The sequence below is a fragment of the Aspergillus ochraceoroseus genome (assembly GCF_002846915.1).
Source record: "Aspergillus ochraceoroseus IBT 24754 chromosome Unknown P175scaffold_9, whole genome shotgun sequence".
Classification (NCBI taxonomy): domain Eukaryota; kingdom Fungi; phylum Ascomycota; class Eurotiomycetes; order Eurotiales; family Aspergillaceae; genus Aspergillus; species Aspergillus ochraceoroseus.
In genome coordinates, this window is record NW_024468484.1 from 403,160 (window position 1) to 420,496 (window position 17,337).

A 17,337-nucleotide genomic window follows, 5' to 3' on the forward strand; every position below is an offset into this window, starting at 1 on the left:
AAACTTTAGGTATGTGCAAAGACAGAGACAAGAAGTGAAAACGAAGGGAAGAAGAACAGCATTAAGAGAGAAAAAGAAGCGAGGAACAGTAGGGTGGTTGTAGAACTGCCATCCAAGAAGAAAAGAGAATGTTGAAGTCAATGTGCAATGTCATATTCATCATGTTTTCATTTGCATTGAAAATCTGAGTGGAAACACTCGGAGAGCAAGTGACTATGCAACAAATCACTATGCAGAAGGAATCATATTTCATCAGCTTAATGCGTCATGAACCAAGCACGTTCGTAGAAAGAGAAGAAAAACAAAAGTAAAATATTTTGAAAGAAATAGGGAGAGTATTATATGTCTAAGGAATGCCGACTTGACTGCAAGCTGTGTGTGTCATTGGTGTTGTGCCGTGGAGCATATGCGTATAATCAGGGCAAGCCAAGACATGTCAAAAAAGATCAAACCTGTCTTTGTCGGACGTTCCCACTCGAAGATAGATATATCAATTAGGAACGGTCGCCAAGTATGAGCAATCAATTCTCAACGGAACCGCCTCGCCAAAAAATAAAATAAAATAGGGTTAACAAGATGCAGAGTGGATGGGAACGGAAAAGAGTGGTGATAAATAAAGAAACTGTATGAGAAGGGACAGGCAAATACTCTAAAGAGTATGCGTGAGCCATAGCTTTCTTTTCCGTGTGCCGGAAGGACGTAATTCGTTTCGATTCACTGATTGGTATGAAGTGCGGATCAATGCTGTCTATCGCTTGTAATCGATGGAGTGGTTCATTTATCGTGTTGCAACTGTAACTTGAAAACGTAGGAAATAAGGGCGGTGTGATTGATTACTTTGCAACGAAAGGACGTCATTCGGTTCGTTTCTCGGCCGTAGTGCTTAAAGGGACTTGGGGGTCTATTGTGGGGAGTTCATCGGGGCGTCGGGGGGCAGGATGGACAAGGCTCCTTCGGCTACTGTCCGTAAAGGGATGTCTATCATGTGCAAGGGTTCCATATGGTCGCTCTCCAGGCTCAATACGCGGAATAGTCTCCCTATGGCCTAACTGGAGTGCTTGTGGTGATGGTAGTGTTTGCCGGATTTCCGTGGGTCGTGGCAACTCTCTAATTGCCGGACCTATCTCACGACTGGACATATCCCTTGCTCTTTCTTCATCGACGGGTCCGATCGGTGGCATTGTTCTCAAAGGCGGAGGAACATACCGCATTTCCGGCTGTGATACATTCGGAGGTCGACTACCGGGGTGAACGGTAAAGGGTGATCCACCAGCTTCAACTGTGGAAGGACTCGTCGGAGTGGACGAAATTTTAACTTTATGAGAGCCGGATCTTCGAACAGGCGGATATGTCTCCCCCCGAGCTTCAGCAGCTGCCTTCCGTCGCTCTGATTCGGCTTTACTGGGTCGACCTCGTTTTCGTGGAGGCTCGCCACGGGCCGTAACACCGCCTGTACCTGGAGATAGGATGGCCGATGCGCCACTCTCGCTGCTGTAAGAAGCAGTGCTAGTGGATGGACGGGGCTGGATTGCACGCGGGGCAAGAATCGGCTTGTCTGCTGGGTAGAGGGGCCGCTTCCGTACACCGGCACTTGCATCTACATGGGTCGCTGGCGGTGCTGAAGAATCGTAGCGCGGTGGAGGAATAGATCCGAGCCCTGGGTTTACTGAGAGTTGTACGTGTTGTTGACACATATTATAGAATGCTAATTGGCATGAGTTGAGGGAACGACCTGGGTAGAACCGGATTAGCTAAGGATCAGACCCCGTAGGAGGCAGCTCAAGGCCGGTGTCGATCTAAGACACATGACATAGACCTGACTGATAGTAGGAAAGGTAGAAACTGAAAATGCTTCCTGATCTGTACCTGATGGAAGGGGTATATCTGCCCAGCTTGGGGAGATATTGAAATCTTTGATCATTTTGACCAGGTGGCTTGACGGGACTCTGGCCTTCTTCAGGATTTCGGTCAGTAAGGTATACTAAACATTCCAAGTCAGTTTCCAAATTTCGATTGGGGGAGACCATTTAATGATATACTATAGGTCGGACGGGCCGGGAGTTTTCTTTCCATACCTTCTCCTCCTCGGTCCATGGCCTTTCTGGTAGATTCGACATAGCCAGCGGACCATGGAAGCGAGGATATCCAGCTTCCCTTCACAATAAACAAACAAGTAGACAGACAAAGCCAGGATGAAAGGGTTATAAGATTCAAAATGACCGCAGGTATGAAAAGGAGACGATGCGTATTGCGGTAATAGGGAAATCGGGATGGGAAGTATAGAACAAACGCCGATCAAGAGGGTGCGGAGTCGAAGGACAACTAAGACAACAGCAGAAGACACATTTAAAGCTAAGAGAGGGTAGAACAGAAACAAGAATGAAATCGAAGAATTGAAAAGGAAAAAAAAAAATTATAAAAAACCACAGAGCCTCCCAAACGGAATGATGCGTCTACACCAGAGTCTACACACGTGGGTTGTCAGATAGGAATCAGAAAGCAGGCTGGCGGCGCCAAGAGCGAAGACAAAGTACAACGACAACAATCAGAACAAAGAACAGGCAGTGAGGAGGAGGGGATGGAGACAGTTATTATGCAATCAACAGTAGACATTGACGGTCAGGCCAGGGGTCAGTGAGGGAACAGAGCTCATAAGACTGTTTTGATCCGAGAGTAAGGTGCTTCGGAAGAAAAACTATTGAGATAAGGCTTCAGACGTGCAGAACCCAAAAGACAAAAATGTGGTTTCTCATACGCTTCAAATGACCGCGTGGAAGGAAATTTGGGGTTAAATTGGGCCCCAGTGTACAAAGAATGGATAGGGAAGGATGATGATACTGTAATAATAAGAGAAAATAGCGTGTAGATCGTAACCCTGAACAGGTGTAGATAGATGTTAGGGAAACTGTCACCGCTGGGGATTAAATCAACTTCTGGAACAAGCCCATTCAACAATGCATATTGCCACAAAACAAACTGAAAAAAGAAAATAAAAAGAAAATGTAAAGAAGGGAAATAGGGGGAAAGAGGGGACAAGGAACGAGGATGAAGAAAGCAAAAGACAGAAGAGAGAGACAGAGAACGAGTCAATCCAAAGCCAAGTAACACTTTATTCTTTCCTCAGGAACCTTTCTGACCAAGCGGACTTTTAATTCGGGAATGCACAGGTCACTACCAGTACAGAATTTGCAGGCATGCGTCCGGATAGCGAGAGGAAAGCTGCAGGGACTCTCTTTTGGATAATTCTCGTCCGTCTGGTATCTCTCTCTAAAGTTGGGGGGGGGGGGGGGCAAGGGAAGCCAGACAAGTCTTTTGAGAATCCAGAATAATAACAAAAAGAAGAATAATAAAAGGTATGAAAGTCCACAGGGAATAAAGACAGCGGGAACCAACCAGCCCCAAGAAGGACTAGGCCAGCTTCAACCCAGAAGAGAATAGTGTTTCAAAAACGATGGTTTCAGATGATTCCAGGCGCTCACACGCTTTTACAATGAGGAAAAGGATTGGAGGGACGCAAAAAAAAAAAAAATCAAACCGCACCGTCATAAGGAATGAGGGACAGGCGCAGAGATAGAGAGAGGGGGCGCGCAAAGACTCTGGACTTTCCGAACGAGGGTTAGAAAAGGACCAGGAGGGGCGAAATAATTAGAGAAAGGAAAAGGACTAAGAATGCACGAAGCTGGGAAACGTAAAGAGCCTGGACGGGTGAAGGAGCAGGGGGGTGTGGAGGGAAGGGAAAGAGGACCAGAACAGAGAAGAAACCATGCAACGACAGACTGCGGCTACTGCTGTACAACGAAGTCAGAAAAAAAGGGAAATAAAAATAAAACATTGAGAGAGAGAAAAAAAGAAAAATATCAAGGTAATTAAAAAAAAGGTTTAAAGTCTCAGAGTAATAATAATAATAACAAATAAATAAACCAAAGTGAAAATAATAAAACAAGATAGGGAAATAAAATAACACAAATTATAAGAAATACATACTAACTATAAGAGGGGAAACCTGCTTTTGCCCTCTGGCCTGGACATCATTCTTTTGGGATTTTGGGGAAGGGAGGGGGAGCACAAGACCCTCTCGCAGGAAGCAGCGCGTTCCAAATGTATATCCTGAACGACAGATGATTGGTGATAGGTGGGTGTTGACGCTCCAAGACATTGGGTCAACGGACTAGAATCGATATGTTGTTGCTGAGAGTAATAGAATTGAAGCTTGGAGCGCCTTGAGGGAGCGAGGTTCGGGGCTAGGTCACAGATGCAAGTAGTGCGGGCGATCCATCCGGACGCCAACTCCTTTTTCTGCATCCTATAATAAATTGCTTTGTTCTGTCTGGCGACAGTTACAGAAAATGTAGAGACGTGCATTGGTCCTATTGAAGATAGCGGGAATGCATCCAACGATGACTGGCAGGAATGGATGGCGGCGGAGGGAGTTGATAACCGCACAGTGGGGTTAAGGGCTCCGCAATAGGCGCAGGCGTGAACAAAATCCTGGAGGCTGGGTAAATTGACGGGTCCGCTTGGGTTTGAGAGGTCAATAATTCACGAATAAGATAGGGAATGGGGACTTCAAAGGCCTCCAAGGATTGCACCCGGTTTCCCAAGCCGTGGGATGTGGTTGGTTCAAGATGAAGCTAAAAAGGTCCTCGAAGCGGGGAAGAGATAGAGCGACCAAAAGAAGGATAACAATACGGAATGAAAAAAAAAGAAAAAAAGAAAAAAAAAAAATAGACCCTTACCCTTGAAGAATGAATGATTGTGCCTAGGCCATCATAATCATAAGGTTAGAAGAAAAGAAGAAAAAGCAGGGACACACGTTTTCTTTTCCTTTCCCCGACGAGGATTAATGATTAGCATTCGCATGCTAATTACCCGTGGCCTATTTTCAATTTTTAATTTGGGAGAAAGACCCGACTCCAGAATTGTGAATGTCAAAAAGACTAGTAAGTACTTAGTAGTAGTACTTTGTAGACTGGAGTCAGTTTCTTCACCCACAAAAGGGCAGGGGGGAATTCAGACTACCGCGCTTGTGAACCCGTAGGTGCTACGTCGACAGAGGGCGTGGCTTGATGGAGGTTGAACTAGCCAGCATTTGGCTGCTCGCGGATTTTCATCTGATGGGTCTAGTCAATGGGCCCGTAGTATGATTCTAGAAATTATTATTATTAGAAATTTTTTTTTCTGTTGAGTAGCACTTGATCGATAAATACCGTATTTAATAAAAAATGGCCCATGCACGAGAACCATCGGCATGCATGAGAAGCAACGCCCCGCCGATTTGAATCAACCGTCAATGTGTAGTTTGGAATAGTGCTGCATGGCCAGTTGTCATTGATCCTGGTCCTGGGAATTGACAATATTTTCAAATTAGGACCATCTTAAAACTGCATTAGGATGATATGTATATTTTTTTCTTTGATGATACCCGAGAAGAGGAGGAGAAGGAGATGTAGGAGAAGAGGAAGAAGAGGGAAGAAGAAGAAAGGAGGTTTGATTCTGGTGTTCCAAGTTCCCCCCCCCCTTTCCCGTGATGGCTTCTAGAAAATACTTCTTCTGTACTTAGTACTTAGTACTAGTACTCCGTAGTAAGTAATCTGTACTTAGTACGAATAGTCGAATACTCTGTACGAAGTAATTCTAGGTAATCTCCAGAATGATCCTCCGGGTTCCCACTAATAAATTATGAACAAATGGGAGAATTCCGTGGCTTATTATTGACATCCAACAAGCAAGACTAGTATTTAGTTGTACTATGTAGGTATCCGCTCCAAAGTACTGGTGACTTTCTAGCAGGGAAACAATAAGGAGGTCCCCACCTCTCTCTCAGGTACCCGTTGCGCGTGTAAATTGTAGTTAATTCACAAAGAATTTCTCCTTGTTATTATTATGATTATGATTATTATTACTACGTACTACTTTTATTGACTTGACCTTCCCTTGATGATCTGTCGCAGAGCAGAGATATCTCACCAATAATAATAATAGAATTATTCTCATCCCACAACAGTCTAGAAAATAATATTAGCTGCAGGGCAGGGATCCTGTCTGTTCACAGGAGCATATCAGAGTCAGGCTATTATTATTATTATTATTCTTCTTCTGCTTCTTCTTCTTCTTCTTGATTATCTCTGGCTCTGATGAAGATGGTTCCTGCAGATCCAAAGGTCAAGGTTACGTACGGCCTACCTTGAAAAGTTCCCGGGTTGGCTTGGACTCAGTTTCCCCCGAGTCGTCCCTCCAGTCCACTACGAATGAAAGGATGAGATGACTAGACGATTCCATGCGCCAGCAAGTACAGTATTTGCACCTATAGGCATTGTTATTGGAACAATTTTGTCCAATTATTCCCGGAAAGAAGCCACTTTATAGGGAGGCGGCCTTTGCTTATGTGCATACAGGGACACTCACTACCTTATTAGCTGCATTACTCTAGGGTCCTTCTAGTAGGTATCCTATTATTCTCTCGCTTCTCCTCCACTCATTCCTGTTGATGTGGGATTGTCTACACGGTGTTTATGGAGAGCTCACGAGGGTTGGAGTGTAGGGAGATAAATCTGCAGTGTCTCTTCCCGCTATCGACTTATGCCTACGCAATTGCATCTTTGATATCAAGAGACCTAGGAGAAGCAACCCTGAAACAGGAAGTCGGGAACCACTCTGCTCTCACCACGTATTTAAGCTGGATTTTCGGCTTGTTTGAAGCAACACCCGTTCACGCACAAAACTCTATTGGGATTGGTGAGCGGCTGTTTTGCGAAATTGTTTCTGAGCCGTGTGGGTGATCGTTAAGACTACAATTCTACTCCGGAGTATGCCAGATTCCTTGGGATTCAAGGTTTTAACGACGGATTCATAATGGGGGACTGCGGAAACACCCAACGCCTGACGACTCCTAAAAAAAGAAAAGAAAAAGGAATAATTATGAGAAGAAATAATAAGACTAACCCCTACATCTGAACCATCGCCCATGCAGCTTTCCAAATGAGATCCTCTCATCCAATCGCTAACCGCCCCGAAATTACACCAAGGGCAGAGAACGGTGGAAAATTCCCCGAATACGGCAGAAGCATCATCTTTGATTATCATAGCGTCTCATCTCAATTTCCCTCCAAATCGCTCCCGTGGCCTCCGAAGTGGTGTAATCGCTTATTCGTGCATCCCGACCGACTGGCTTTGACCGTTCAGCGCTGCGAGATTGCCTGGATTGTCCTCGACCTCTTGTGGCCGATCATTTGTGTCCTCCACTGGGGTCAATCCAAAATTGGTTGGAGAAAACTGAATCGTTTCCGCTGCAGATTGCTAGCGCGATGCATGCCCTATTGCGGGTTTGCCTCATAAATGCTCAGTTGCGCCGTTCGACCGTATCTTCTCAAAAAACGGGTGACAGGCCATTTGCACTGGGCCCCATCTAAACCCGCCAGACTGCTCTGATGATTGTCTTTGATGCCTATCTACTCAATCTTGTGTCATTCTCGCCACCCCGTCGTGTGTGGTCCGGGTAACTACTTCATTCGAGGGAAGTCTCCATTACATCAGTGAATATGGCCTAAAACTAGATTCCGAATCATTGGCAGAAACAAGCCACTTGAAATCGCCTCTAGAGAAGAATAATTAGGTACCTAACTACCCCTATTACAGTGGTGTTGGCCGGACCATGCCAGATTTACCTTGCCAATGTCGGCGGACATGAACATACACATACCTACAATACATACATAGTCGACACAGGGGCGATGTGCCAGCCGAAATCCCGATTCATCGCCATTGCGAAGTTAGGGACGACCATTAATGACCTCCTGCCAGCTGAAATATGCGTCAACGGTTAAACCCGGTCGGGTTGATAATCCGTGAAAACACAACCCCCGACATCGCCATTTAGGCTTAATGTCAACTTCTGACTGATAGAATTGAAGACGAAACGCTATCCGTTCCATACTGGATAGGGCAAGGCTGTATCCTCAGCTCATGAGGAACCGGGGAGAGCTATCACGAGAATAATACGTGACAGCAGCCCGCGAGAAAGAGAATGGATGACTGGCTGCACAACCAGCGCGGTGGATTAGCAAAGGTAGACTCGAGAATTGAAATGTACACAGTGAATTCCAAATAATAGAATTGAATTGAATGTCTTGATTCATGATGAAAAGTGTTATTGTCGCATCTTCTCTCTCTCTCTCTCTCTCTTCCTCCCATTGTTGTCTTGGCACCCGCGAAAACGTGCTCGTCGGCGACTTGGAGACTTTTTGCTTCCTCTCATTCACTCCCTCATTCTCTTTTCTCTCCTCCCACTTCAACATCCTCTTGTATTCTTTTCTTTTTTTTTGCTTCTTCTTCTTAAACCCCCTTCGATTCATCCCCTCCCCTTTGACTCTCCTTGACCTTTTTTTCCTTCCCTTTTTCCACTCTCCCTCCCTTCTTTCTCTTTTTCCTTGCCGATCTCCATCCCATTCCCGCCTGGAAAACCCGCCTCGATTCTCTCCCTAGCGCATACACTCCAACTGGCTCCGATAGTCTTGCGCCCTTTGTCCGTGTCGTCATGTCCACTCATGACTACGCGGACCGTCAGTCACAATCCGTTGCCGATGCCGTGACCGCGATGAAGCTGGAGTCTGATGGAGCTCCCGATGCTCCGCTTCTCAACGGTGGAGAGGCCACGACGACAAACAAGCCCGATGGCGACTCCAACGCCGTACCCCCGTCACTGCCCATGAAGAATGAGCTGGAAACTCAGGCGGTGGCGAAATCGCGGTCCGTGTCGCGCACTCCGGTTAAGAAGGAGACATTGGAAGATGAACAGGAGAAAGTAACGGTAAACGCGGACGGAGGCGATGACACGACCGAGACAGAGGAAAAGGTTGGGGGTAACGTCTCTGTGAAATTGGAACCCGGGCAGCCTCCCAAGTTGTCTCGTAGCTCGTCGCAGAAGGTTGTTGCGCGGCCACCGCAGCTGTATTCGCATTTACCGGACAGTACCAAAGAGGCCCAGAGTATGTTTGAATTGATCGATACCTGTCAGTATGCGAATAAGTATATGGGGTATACTGAACATGGTATGGAATGTGATTGTGTGGAAGAATGGGGTGAGTTGCCTTCTCTTGCGCTTGTCTTAACCTTTGTTATATGCACTGGTTCGGTTTTCTACTGTCTAAAGGTTGACCTCTAACATCTGCTAGATCCTACTATCTCGAAAAACGTAGCCTGCGGGGAGGATTCGGATTGTATCAACCGTGCGACGAAGATTGAGTGCATGGGTGACTGCGGATGCGGTCCAGAATGTCAGAACCAACGATTCCAGCGAAGAGAATACGCCCCCGTGTCCGTGATTAAAACAGAGAAGAAAGGGTATGGTCTTCGCGCGGAGGCCGACTTGCGACCACACCAGTTTATCTACGAGTATGTTGGTGAAGTGATCAATGAAGGGCCATTCCACCGCCGCATGCGGCAATACGATGAGGAAGGAATTAAACATTTCTACTTTATGTCCCTTAGCAAGGGTGAGTTCGTCGATGCGACTAAACGAGGAAACCTGGGTCGATTTTGCAACCACTCCTGCAATCCCAACTGTTATGTAGACAAGTGGGTTGTTGGAGAAAAGCTTCGCATGGGTATTTTTGCGGAGCGGTATATCCAAGCTGGAGAGGAACTAGTATTCAACTATAATGTGGATCGCTACGGCGCGGATCCTCAACCGTGCTATTGCGGGGAGCCCAATTGCACAGGATTTATTGGTGGAAAGACCCAGACCGAGCGGGCGACCAAGCTATCAAATGCAACAATCGAGGCTCTTGGTATTGAGGATGCGGAAGGCTGGGATACTGCAGTGGCGAAGCGGCCACGGAAGAAGAAAACGGGTGAGGACGATGAGGAATATGTGGACAGCGTACAGCCCAAATCACTGGATGAAAGCGGTGTCACGAAAGTTATGGCAGCTCTCATGCAGTGCAAGGAGAAGTGGATTGCAGTGAAGCTTCTAGGACGTATCCAGTGTTGCGAGGACGAGCGGGTGCGCAATCGGGTAGTGAAGATGCACGGATATCAGATCCTCAACTCTCAACTCACCATGTGGAAAGAGGATTTCAACGTCGTGCTGCAGATTCTCGATATCCTCGACAAATTTCCCCGTCTGACACGGAATAAAATTATTGATTCTAAGATTGAGTCGACAATCCAACCACTCACAGATTGTGCAGATACACGGGTTGGGCAGAAAGCTACCACATTGTTACAAGTCTGGTCAACCCTCGAAGTCGGGTATCGAATTCCCCGTATGAAACGGGACCCCAATGCTTCCACGCAGGCGGTGAATCAGTTTGAGCGGCGTGAAAATGCGCGCGATGAGCGACGGCGGTCCAAATCGCGGTCACGCTCGCGCTCGCGGTCAGTGGAGGCACCACGCGGCCCAGCGGCTCAGCAGAAACGAGGCGGAAATGGTCAGCGGAGCACTCATCATCACGGCCCACGGTCGTTTCGCCGACGGTTCGAGCCTCTGCCACAAGGGTGGTTTGCGGCGGAGTCGAATGGCCGAACGTACTACTACTCAGCCCGGGGAGACACTACATGGACGCGGCCTACCAAGCCAGCTCCTCAGCCTCCTCCGCCGCCGAAGGAGTCCAGGGACAAAGCACTGCAAGATATCATTGATGGGATCATGAATGCTAAGGAAAACACGCCCAAGGAGAAGGCCGGTACGCCTGCTACCCCTCAACCGTCTAGGCCAACTCCGGATAAGAAGGATGGGCCGGAGAAGTGGAGAAATTACAGCGAGGAGAAGCAAAAGAAGCTCTACGAGAATACAGTACGTACGCACCAATTTCTTTTTTTTTTTTTTTAGGGTTTAGCTCGGCACTAACGTGGTACAGCTGTATCCCCACGTGAAGTACGTTGTCGACAAATTCAAGCATAAACTTCCAAAAGACGACCTAAAACGATACGCTAAAGATGTACGTCTTAACCTCACCCCCACCCCCAGACGAACCACAGCTAACAACGCACAGGTAGCCAAAAAGCTAGTGAATTCCGACTTCAAAAACAACCGCGTCACAGACCCTACCAAGATTGACGAAAAACAGCAAAAGAAAGTGAAAAAGTTTTGCAAAGAGTTCTTCGACAAAGCCGTTATCAAGCACCGCGCACACGCACAGCGCAAGGCTGAGAAATCCTCTCAGGAACCCAGCGCAGACCGGAACCCGGGCACGGCCGGTGACCAAAGCGAGGACGAAGCCGATGCGCTGGACGCGGACGTGGATGTCAAGATGTCAGACGACGAGGGAGATGATGGGGAGGGAGAGGGCGACAGTATCGCGGAGAAGGGAGGTTCCGGTCTCAAACGCAAACGAGACGACCTGAGCGCCGGTGGGGAAGGAATCACAGACGAGTCCACCCCGGCGTCATCTGTAAAACGGCAACGCTCCTCGACACCTCCCCCACCTCCGCCTCCTCCAGCAATGAGCCCAGATGATGACCCCAGCGGACGTAGCGATCCAGACGAGGTTGTCCTCGTGGGTAACCCAACACCTCCGCCTCCGCCTCCGCCACCTCCGCAAGGAGAAGCGGGGGACGACGATACTCCCATCCCCGATGCAAACAGCGACGACGACGAGTTTGAAGCATACAACAGTAGCAGAATGAACCAATCTCACATCAGCATTGAGGGGAACGTATAGCATCCTCCTCCTCCTCCTCCTCCTCCTCCTCCTCCTCCTTCTTTCTTACCCCTCAATACTACTTACTGTTTGTCCAAAATATTCCAAGGCTAGGGATCGCATCTACTGGGGTTGAGGAGTTAATTCCCTTTTTTTTTTTTAGGTATATCATCATCATATCAACCAGGCTGCTCGCTTATAATCCTTTTCCTTATTCTTTCCCCTTCTTCCTTCCTTCCTGACCCTTCATTCATTTCGAATCAGTTTTGTGAGAAACAAAAATACCCCCTTTCTTTTACTTCTATATTTATATCTTTTATCTATATCTACTTTTTTTTTATACCAGAGCAGAGCAGAGCAGCGCAGCGCAGCGCAGAGCAGAAAAAAAAAATTAAGGAAAGAAATGGAGGAAAAAGTCTTATATACTACCTAAACTAACTCGGTAGATACAGAATAGTAGTAATATGTATACCCATCCATCCATCCATTATACTTTTTATTTTTACATTTATGGATGTATGGTATGGTATGTGGAAGTTCTTCCTCTCTCTGCCTTGCTTCACGGAGAGGGATATATATGTATATAAAAGAAGAGACACCGGTTAAGATTTTGACTTGGTGATTTATTTATTTTTAACCCCCGGAAAGAAGAATCATATCAACACTTTAAGTACGTAAAAACCGTAACAGCAGCAGGTACGTAAGTCCTGAAACGAAGAAAGGAGACGAAGAGCGAGCAAAAAAAAAAAAGAGAGACAGAGAGAGAGAGAGAGAGACAGAGAGATTAATAGAAACTCTCCACAATACTTTCTTTATTCGTCCCAGCACCGCCTCCAACTCCAACTCCTCGGGGTCCCATCTCACCCAACCGGAACACACTCTCGATAACGCTCAGCTCTGTCGCTGTCGTGTCCAATCCAGTGACGGCCATCCAGTCGTTGACTACCATGCCTGCTCCCACGACGGGGGATCCGCGATTCACGCTACCGGCGACGAGAGGTACCTGGAGGAGCGAGGACAGCTCGTCCTGGTCCCGGATGGAGGTCTTGGGGTGAACGATTCCGCCTTGGTTGGAGAGCGCCATGTACGAGCCTGTGAGGACGTTATCGGCGATGGTTTGGCGGAAGACTTCGACACCGAGGACGTCGGCGATGCTATTTTATCATTCGTTAGCTTATTTTTATTTTTTTTTTTATTTTTTTTTTTAAAAGAAATGGTAAGAAAGAGGAGGCGGTTACATTTCTTCCGTCTCGCGCTCGAGATCAGGGTGAATCAGAGCAACGTGGTCGTTACAGCAAATGACATTTCCCAGGGCCGACAGACGTTCCTCTATGCGTTGGATTTTGACGGAGTCTGGGAGGGTGTTTCGCAGATGTTGCAGTTCTTGGTCTGTTGTTGTTGTGGGGACGAGGAGGCCTTTGCGGTTTCTATTTTTTCGGTTAGCTTTGATTTCCCTTTTTTTTTTTCCCTTTTTCTTTTACTCCTTTTCATATTTGTCGAGATAGAAAAAGTCTTCCGTGGGAGGTGAGGTGGGACGTACCCAGCAGTTAAACGACCAACAATGCGAGTTCCAGCGATGGTAGCATGGCAAATGGGGATGACATCTTGGAGTTCAGCTTCGAATACACTGGTCTGCATTAGTATGTGTAATCGACCGAGTCCGGTGGGAATGTGAAGTAGAGTAGAATACCTGTAGAAGTTTTCAGAAGCGCCGATAGCCACGATGGCATATGAATTGGTCAGGCGCGAAAAAACGCCGACTCTGCAGAGCTGTTAGCTGAATTCGCTGAGACACAGCAGGAAGACTAACTCGTTGGAGTTCTCGAACTGTGCGCGGACTGCCATAGCTGCTATTGGTTGTGTTTGGAGGACTTGGGAGAGGTCGCAGTTTGATTATGGAGGGGAAGTGGTGAAGAGTCTCTGTCGAAGTGGGGTAGCAGACAGAGACGGTGTGGTGGAGGGGGAGGGGGAGGAGGACGGGGAAGGGGAGAGAGAGAGGAGAAAAGAGAGGAGGTGGAAAGAGAGGTTAATTGACGTGTGGAATCTAAAAGATCCGACTGAGATTGCGAGAAACAGCACCCTTTATACGCAGCGAGGCTGAATTCGTGATGAAGTAAAAATAAAAAAGCCCAAAAAAAGCCTCCGCCCTCGGCGCTAGTCCTGATTGGGATCGAGTCGCAGAGTCATTTGTTCCCGCCTGACTCATCCTGAGCCATCATGATTCACTCGCAAATTGCATGAGAGAATGAAGCTTGCAATCAATCAATCGCGACCTTGAGATCCATGATTATATGTAGAATACATTTCAATACAAAACCCAATGCCAGTCCTAACCAACACCCGTTTCAAGTCCCTCCCCGTACCCAACCCAACGCCCTTGTCTAAGTCAAAATACATGGTAACTAAAGAAAAGTGCATTACTAATATGGTGGACGCGGATGCGGCGGCGGTGGATAGAACAGACTGGGAGGATGATGTCCAGTCAAGTACCCAGGCAGAGGAGGCCGGTGGAAGTTGGATCCCGGTGGAGGAGGGAGCTGCGGAGGCCCGCTGCGGGACGCAAATGGGTCAGGGAGGCCAAGCTGTTCATTGATCGGCAGAATTTGCTGTCCTGCTGGGAGGAGCCGCCGTGGTTGGCCCCGGGGAGTAGGCGGAGGTAGCACAAACGGCCGGGGATCCGGATGCGCGTGAGGTATTTGTGGCTGCGACGGTTGAGGGAGGAGCGCTCGATGGGTTGAGAGTCGCGGGGTAGCTTGTGAAAGGGGAAGCCGGGGTATTTCAGCAGCAGCAGCAGCATCAGCCAAGGCTGTTAGTGCTGTCGGACGTACATCGACAAAGACTGGAGGGTTAATCTCTTTGTTGACAGGAGCTTCCTGGTGCACTTCGACGATTCCAGTGGCGTCTAATAGGATCTGAATAATTTCATCGGCTGGAAGACCAGCAAAGGGGCCAGCTTCTCTCATCTCCTTCATCTGAGGATCAATGTCATCGCCTAGCTTGGCGCGTTGAACAAAGTCATCCCAGCCAAACGCAGCTCGTTCATAAGCCGCCGCTCCGGCAGGATTGCGCACGTAGGAAGAGTTGAAGCCCCGGTAAATTTGTCTTGTCGGGGGAGCGATGCGTCCGCGTTCATTCTCTGATTCAGAGCCATCCGTCTAGTCTCGATTAGCCTGGCTATTCGTCGGTATACAAATAAAAAGTAAAATACCTCAGTATGCTCGTCATCTTCCGCTGCGCGACGGCCTTCAATAAATGTCATGTACTCTCCATGACTTGCAAGCAGATGCTCCTCCTGGATATAACGAGCTGACGCCTACCAAAAAAAAAAAAAAAATCATTAGCTAGAATCGAACAAAAGAAACCAACAAAATCAACCCTTACTCGGAATCGCTCTTCAATGGCCTCCTTGCCAGCATTGAAAACCCTATTCTCTTGTTCCACCTTCAGCTCGTACTCTCGTCGGATAATTTCCTGTTTCTCCTGCAAATATGATTTCAAAACCAAGTTGATTTCATCATACTCGGGAACGACTTTGTGAGCGTTTTTGTCGCGGGCTAGTCGCCTCTCGGATTGTGTAGCGAGGACCGCCAATGCCAGTCGCTGCGCCGCAGCCACCTTTCTGAAAGCCTTGTCCAATTCACGCTGGCGGTCCCTGAGTTTTTGAGTTGCTGCACTGGGGGAGGGTGAACGTTCAAGCTCGACGTCACTAGAACGATCGTGTTGCCGACCGGTACGCCCTGAACGCGCGGTGCGAGCACCACCACGCCCTCGTCTATTCGGTCCAAAGCGTGCGGACGTCCGGTTACGTGCACCTCGGCCACGGCCACGATTGCGGCCACCACGAACTGCTTTGCCAGTGGTCAATTCGGCCGCATTGTCCGGAGTGGACTCTTCAATTTCCTCGGTGATCTGTCGAGATCCTTCATCTACTTTAGGGTCTGTAGCATTTCCTGGTGGTGAAAGGACGTCTTCCAGCCGACTCCCATTACCATTTGGCAGAAGAGGTTCTGATGCCCTATGTACCTCGACATCCTCCATCTTTGGCTTTTTGTTTGGTGAAATAGACGCACGGGTGGCAATGGCGGCAATGCGTTCTTCAGACTCTAAGGACTTGCGCTTTCGTGATAAAGTGGGGCTAGACGCTGTTGGCATCGTTTTGAGCTCCTCCTCGATTTGGGGATCTGGGGATTCATGGTTGTAATTGTGATAGTTATTTGAGACGGTACCCTTTGGCGATTCCAGTGTAGAGTCCAGCAGATCTCGAGGCTCTGATTCCGGATGCTTGGAAACATCAACCGTTTCTGGGGCAATGTCCCCAGGGGGTGGAGACTTCACCAGAGAAGCGGCTAACGTAGTGGGAACGCTACGAGGGGTGTCATTGATGCCATCTGCAAATTGTCGGCTGCGGTTTCTAGTCCTGGTGTTGGGAGCAATCGCTGTCGAAGGACTATCCTCTAACTGTTTGGGACCCGGCGGTGTATCAGTAAATCCATTTTCACCGGGGAGGAAATGCGCTCGTAGCCTGGCAGATTGCCTTGTGGTCCGGGGAGTTTCTTCGGCCACCGAGCCTCGCTTGACGCGTTTAGCTCGGGGCGTCTCAGGGACCGTGGAGAGGGCGGATGGTGTAGCATCTAACTGGGTAGAACTTGCAGGAACGGCTGGAGCAGCGGCCCGCGATCGACTGTTCCGCGTTTCACGAGTACTGCTGGGGACACTCGGAGTGGACGCAGGGGCTGGAGTGCTCACGGGAGTTGCATTTTTGGCCATGGCCAGGGTATTCGCGCGAGCATTACGAGTACTCAGAGTGATGATGCGCGATGGCCGGTTGGGACCATACTTGTTGGCGCTGCCACCGCCGAACGTGGCGGTGCTATTTTGATTGCCAGAATTGGAGTTGGTGCTTGACGTAGTGTTGGAATTCTTGACATTATCATTCTGACCAGCACGCGCATCGCGGCTGGAACGTAAACTTCGAGTCACACGAATATCGCCAACAGAGTCTACAAAAGATAAGCTGCTGTCTTGAAACAGGGGGGGGATTGAAACTTACCTCGAGATGTGCCAGGAACAGTAGTGTTGCCTCCCGAGGCAGTGGCCCCGCCGTGACCGGCATCAAGTTTACGTTTGACTCCTGCCATCCTGTCCTCTGTTTGAGTTAGACTATGCTTAAGGGGTTTAAAATGTTGTGGAGGGTTGAATTGGAATATGGGAGGTGTCAACGATGAGGTATGTAAAAGTCTGTGGATGCAGGGCTGGTAGAGAGTATCTGCGGGGAGAGGGGGGGATAGGAGGAGAAGAAAGGAAGACAAGTGAAGACAATAAGAAAAGAAGCAGGCAGAGGAGAGAGAGTGGTGGAAGCCAAGTAGTGTTAATCGGAGATTGCAGTGAATAGAAGGGGACAGGGAGTAGATCAAGAGAACTAAAACGGTGCAGAAAAGAGTTTCGCGTCGGAGTAAGTGTAGGAGGAGAAAGTGAATCGCGCATACAGACACTGATCAGGACAGGGAGAATAGTTGTTCCAAGTATGGGGGAGTATGAAGGAGGGAAATAAGGTAGACAGGAAAATCAAAACAAAAAAAAAAGGGAAGAAGAAAAGGGAAAGAAAAAAAGCACGGTGCAGGAGAGAGATATGTGGTGGTGAGAAGAGAACGTGCCGTGGAGGGAAAAAAACCCAGTTGTGGGAGAGAGAGAGAGGAAG

At 48.2% G+C, this 17,337-nt stretch overlaps 5 protein-coding genes across 5 annotated transcripts; 2 read left to right on the plus strand and 3 right to left on the minus strand.

Moving 5' to 3' along the window:
• Positions 1-854: 854 nt before the first annotated feature.
• Positions 855-2,117, minus strand: P175DRAFT_0535495 (putative AT DNA binding protein; the record flags this gene model as incomplete). Its single annotated transcript, XM_040900225.1, has 3 exons — positions 855-1,705; positions 1,765-1,981; positions 2,076-2,117. The coding sequence occupies 3 exons, from the start codon at positions 2,115-2,117 to the stop codon at positions 855-857; spliced, it is 1,110 nt and encodes a 369-aa protein (XP_040749143.1).
• Positions 2,118-6,512: 4,395 nt separating this feature from the next.
• On the plus strand, positions 6,513-8,123 carry P175DRAFT_0560448 (uncharacterized protein; the record flags this gene model as incomplete). Its single annotated transcript, XM_040900982.1, has 3 exons — positions 6,513-6,735; positions 6,971-7,261; positions 7,636-8,123. 3 exons carry the CDS (start codon positions 6,513-6,515, stop codon positions 7,821-7,823), a joined length of 702 nt encoding a protein of 233 aa, XP_040749144.1. The 3' UTR covers positions 7,824-8,123.
• A 146-nt stretch (positions 8,124-8,269) lies between these two features.
• set2 (SET and WW domain protein) lies at positions 8,270-12,056 on the plus strand. Its single transcript, XM_040899461.1, has 4 exons — positions 8,270-9,077; positions 9,171-10,792; positions 10,857-10,937; positions 10,992-12,056. The coding sequence occupies exons 1-4, from the start codon at positions 8,534-8,536 to the stop codon at positions 11,658-11,660; spliced, it is 2,916 nt and encodes a 971-aa protein (XP_040749145.1). The 5' UTR covers positions 8,270-8,533; the 3' UTR covers positions 11,661-12,056.
• A 367-nt stretch (positions 12,057-12,423) lies between these two features.
• P175DRAFT_0495935 (translation initiation factor 6) lies at positions 12,424-13,484 on the minus strand (the record flags this gene model as incomplete). The annotated part of the gene is made up of 4 exons (XM_040896101.1): positions 12,424-12,793; positions 12,878-13,066; positions 13,180-13,401; positions 13,450-13,484. 4 exons carry the CDS (start codon positions 13,482-13,484, stop codon positions 12,424-12,426), a joined length of 816 nt encoding a protein of 271 aa, XP_040749146.1.
• Positions 13,485-14,059: 575 nt separating this feature from the next.
• On the minus strand, positions 14,060-16,777 carry P175DRAFT_0445167 (uncharacterized protein; the record flags this gene model as incomplete). The annotated part of the gene is made up of 4 exons (XM_040894267.1): positions 14,060-14,794; positions 14,848-14,952; positions 15,021-16,660; positions 16,690-16,777. 4 exons carry the CDS (start codon positions 16,775-16,777, stop codon positions 14,060-14,062), a joined length of 2,568 nt encoding a protein of 855 aa, XP_040749147.1.
• Positions 16,778-17,337: the final 560 nt, after the last annotated feature.

Excerpts from the sequence above, each read along its gene's own strand:
- set2 (XM_040899461.1), top strand. The coding sequence starts at position 8,534 with ATGTCCACTCATGACTACGCGGACCGTCAGTCACAATCCGTTGCCGAT. Across the intron at positions 9,078-9,170 it reads TGATTGTGTGGAAGAATGGG|ATCCTACTATCTCGAAAAAC; the intron begins GTGAGTTGCCTT and ends AACATCTGCTAG. Across the intron at positions 10,793-10,856 it reads AGAAGCTCTACGAGAATACA|CTGTATCCCCACGTGAAGTA; the intron begins GTACGTACGCAC and ends AACGTGGTACAG.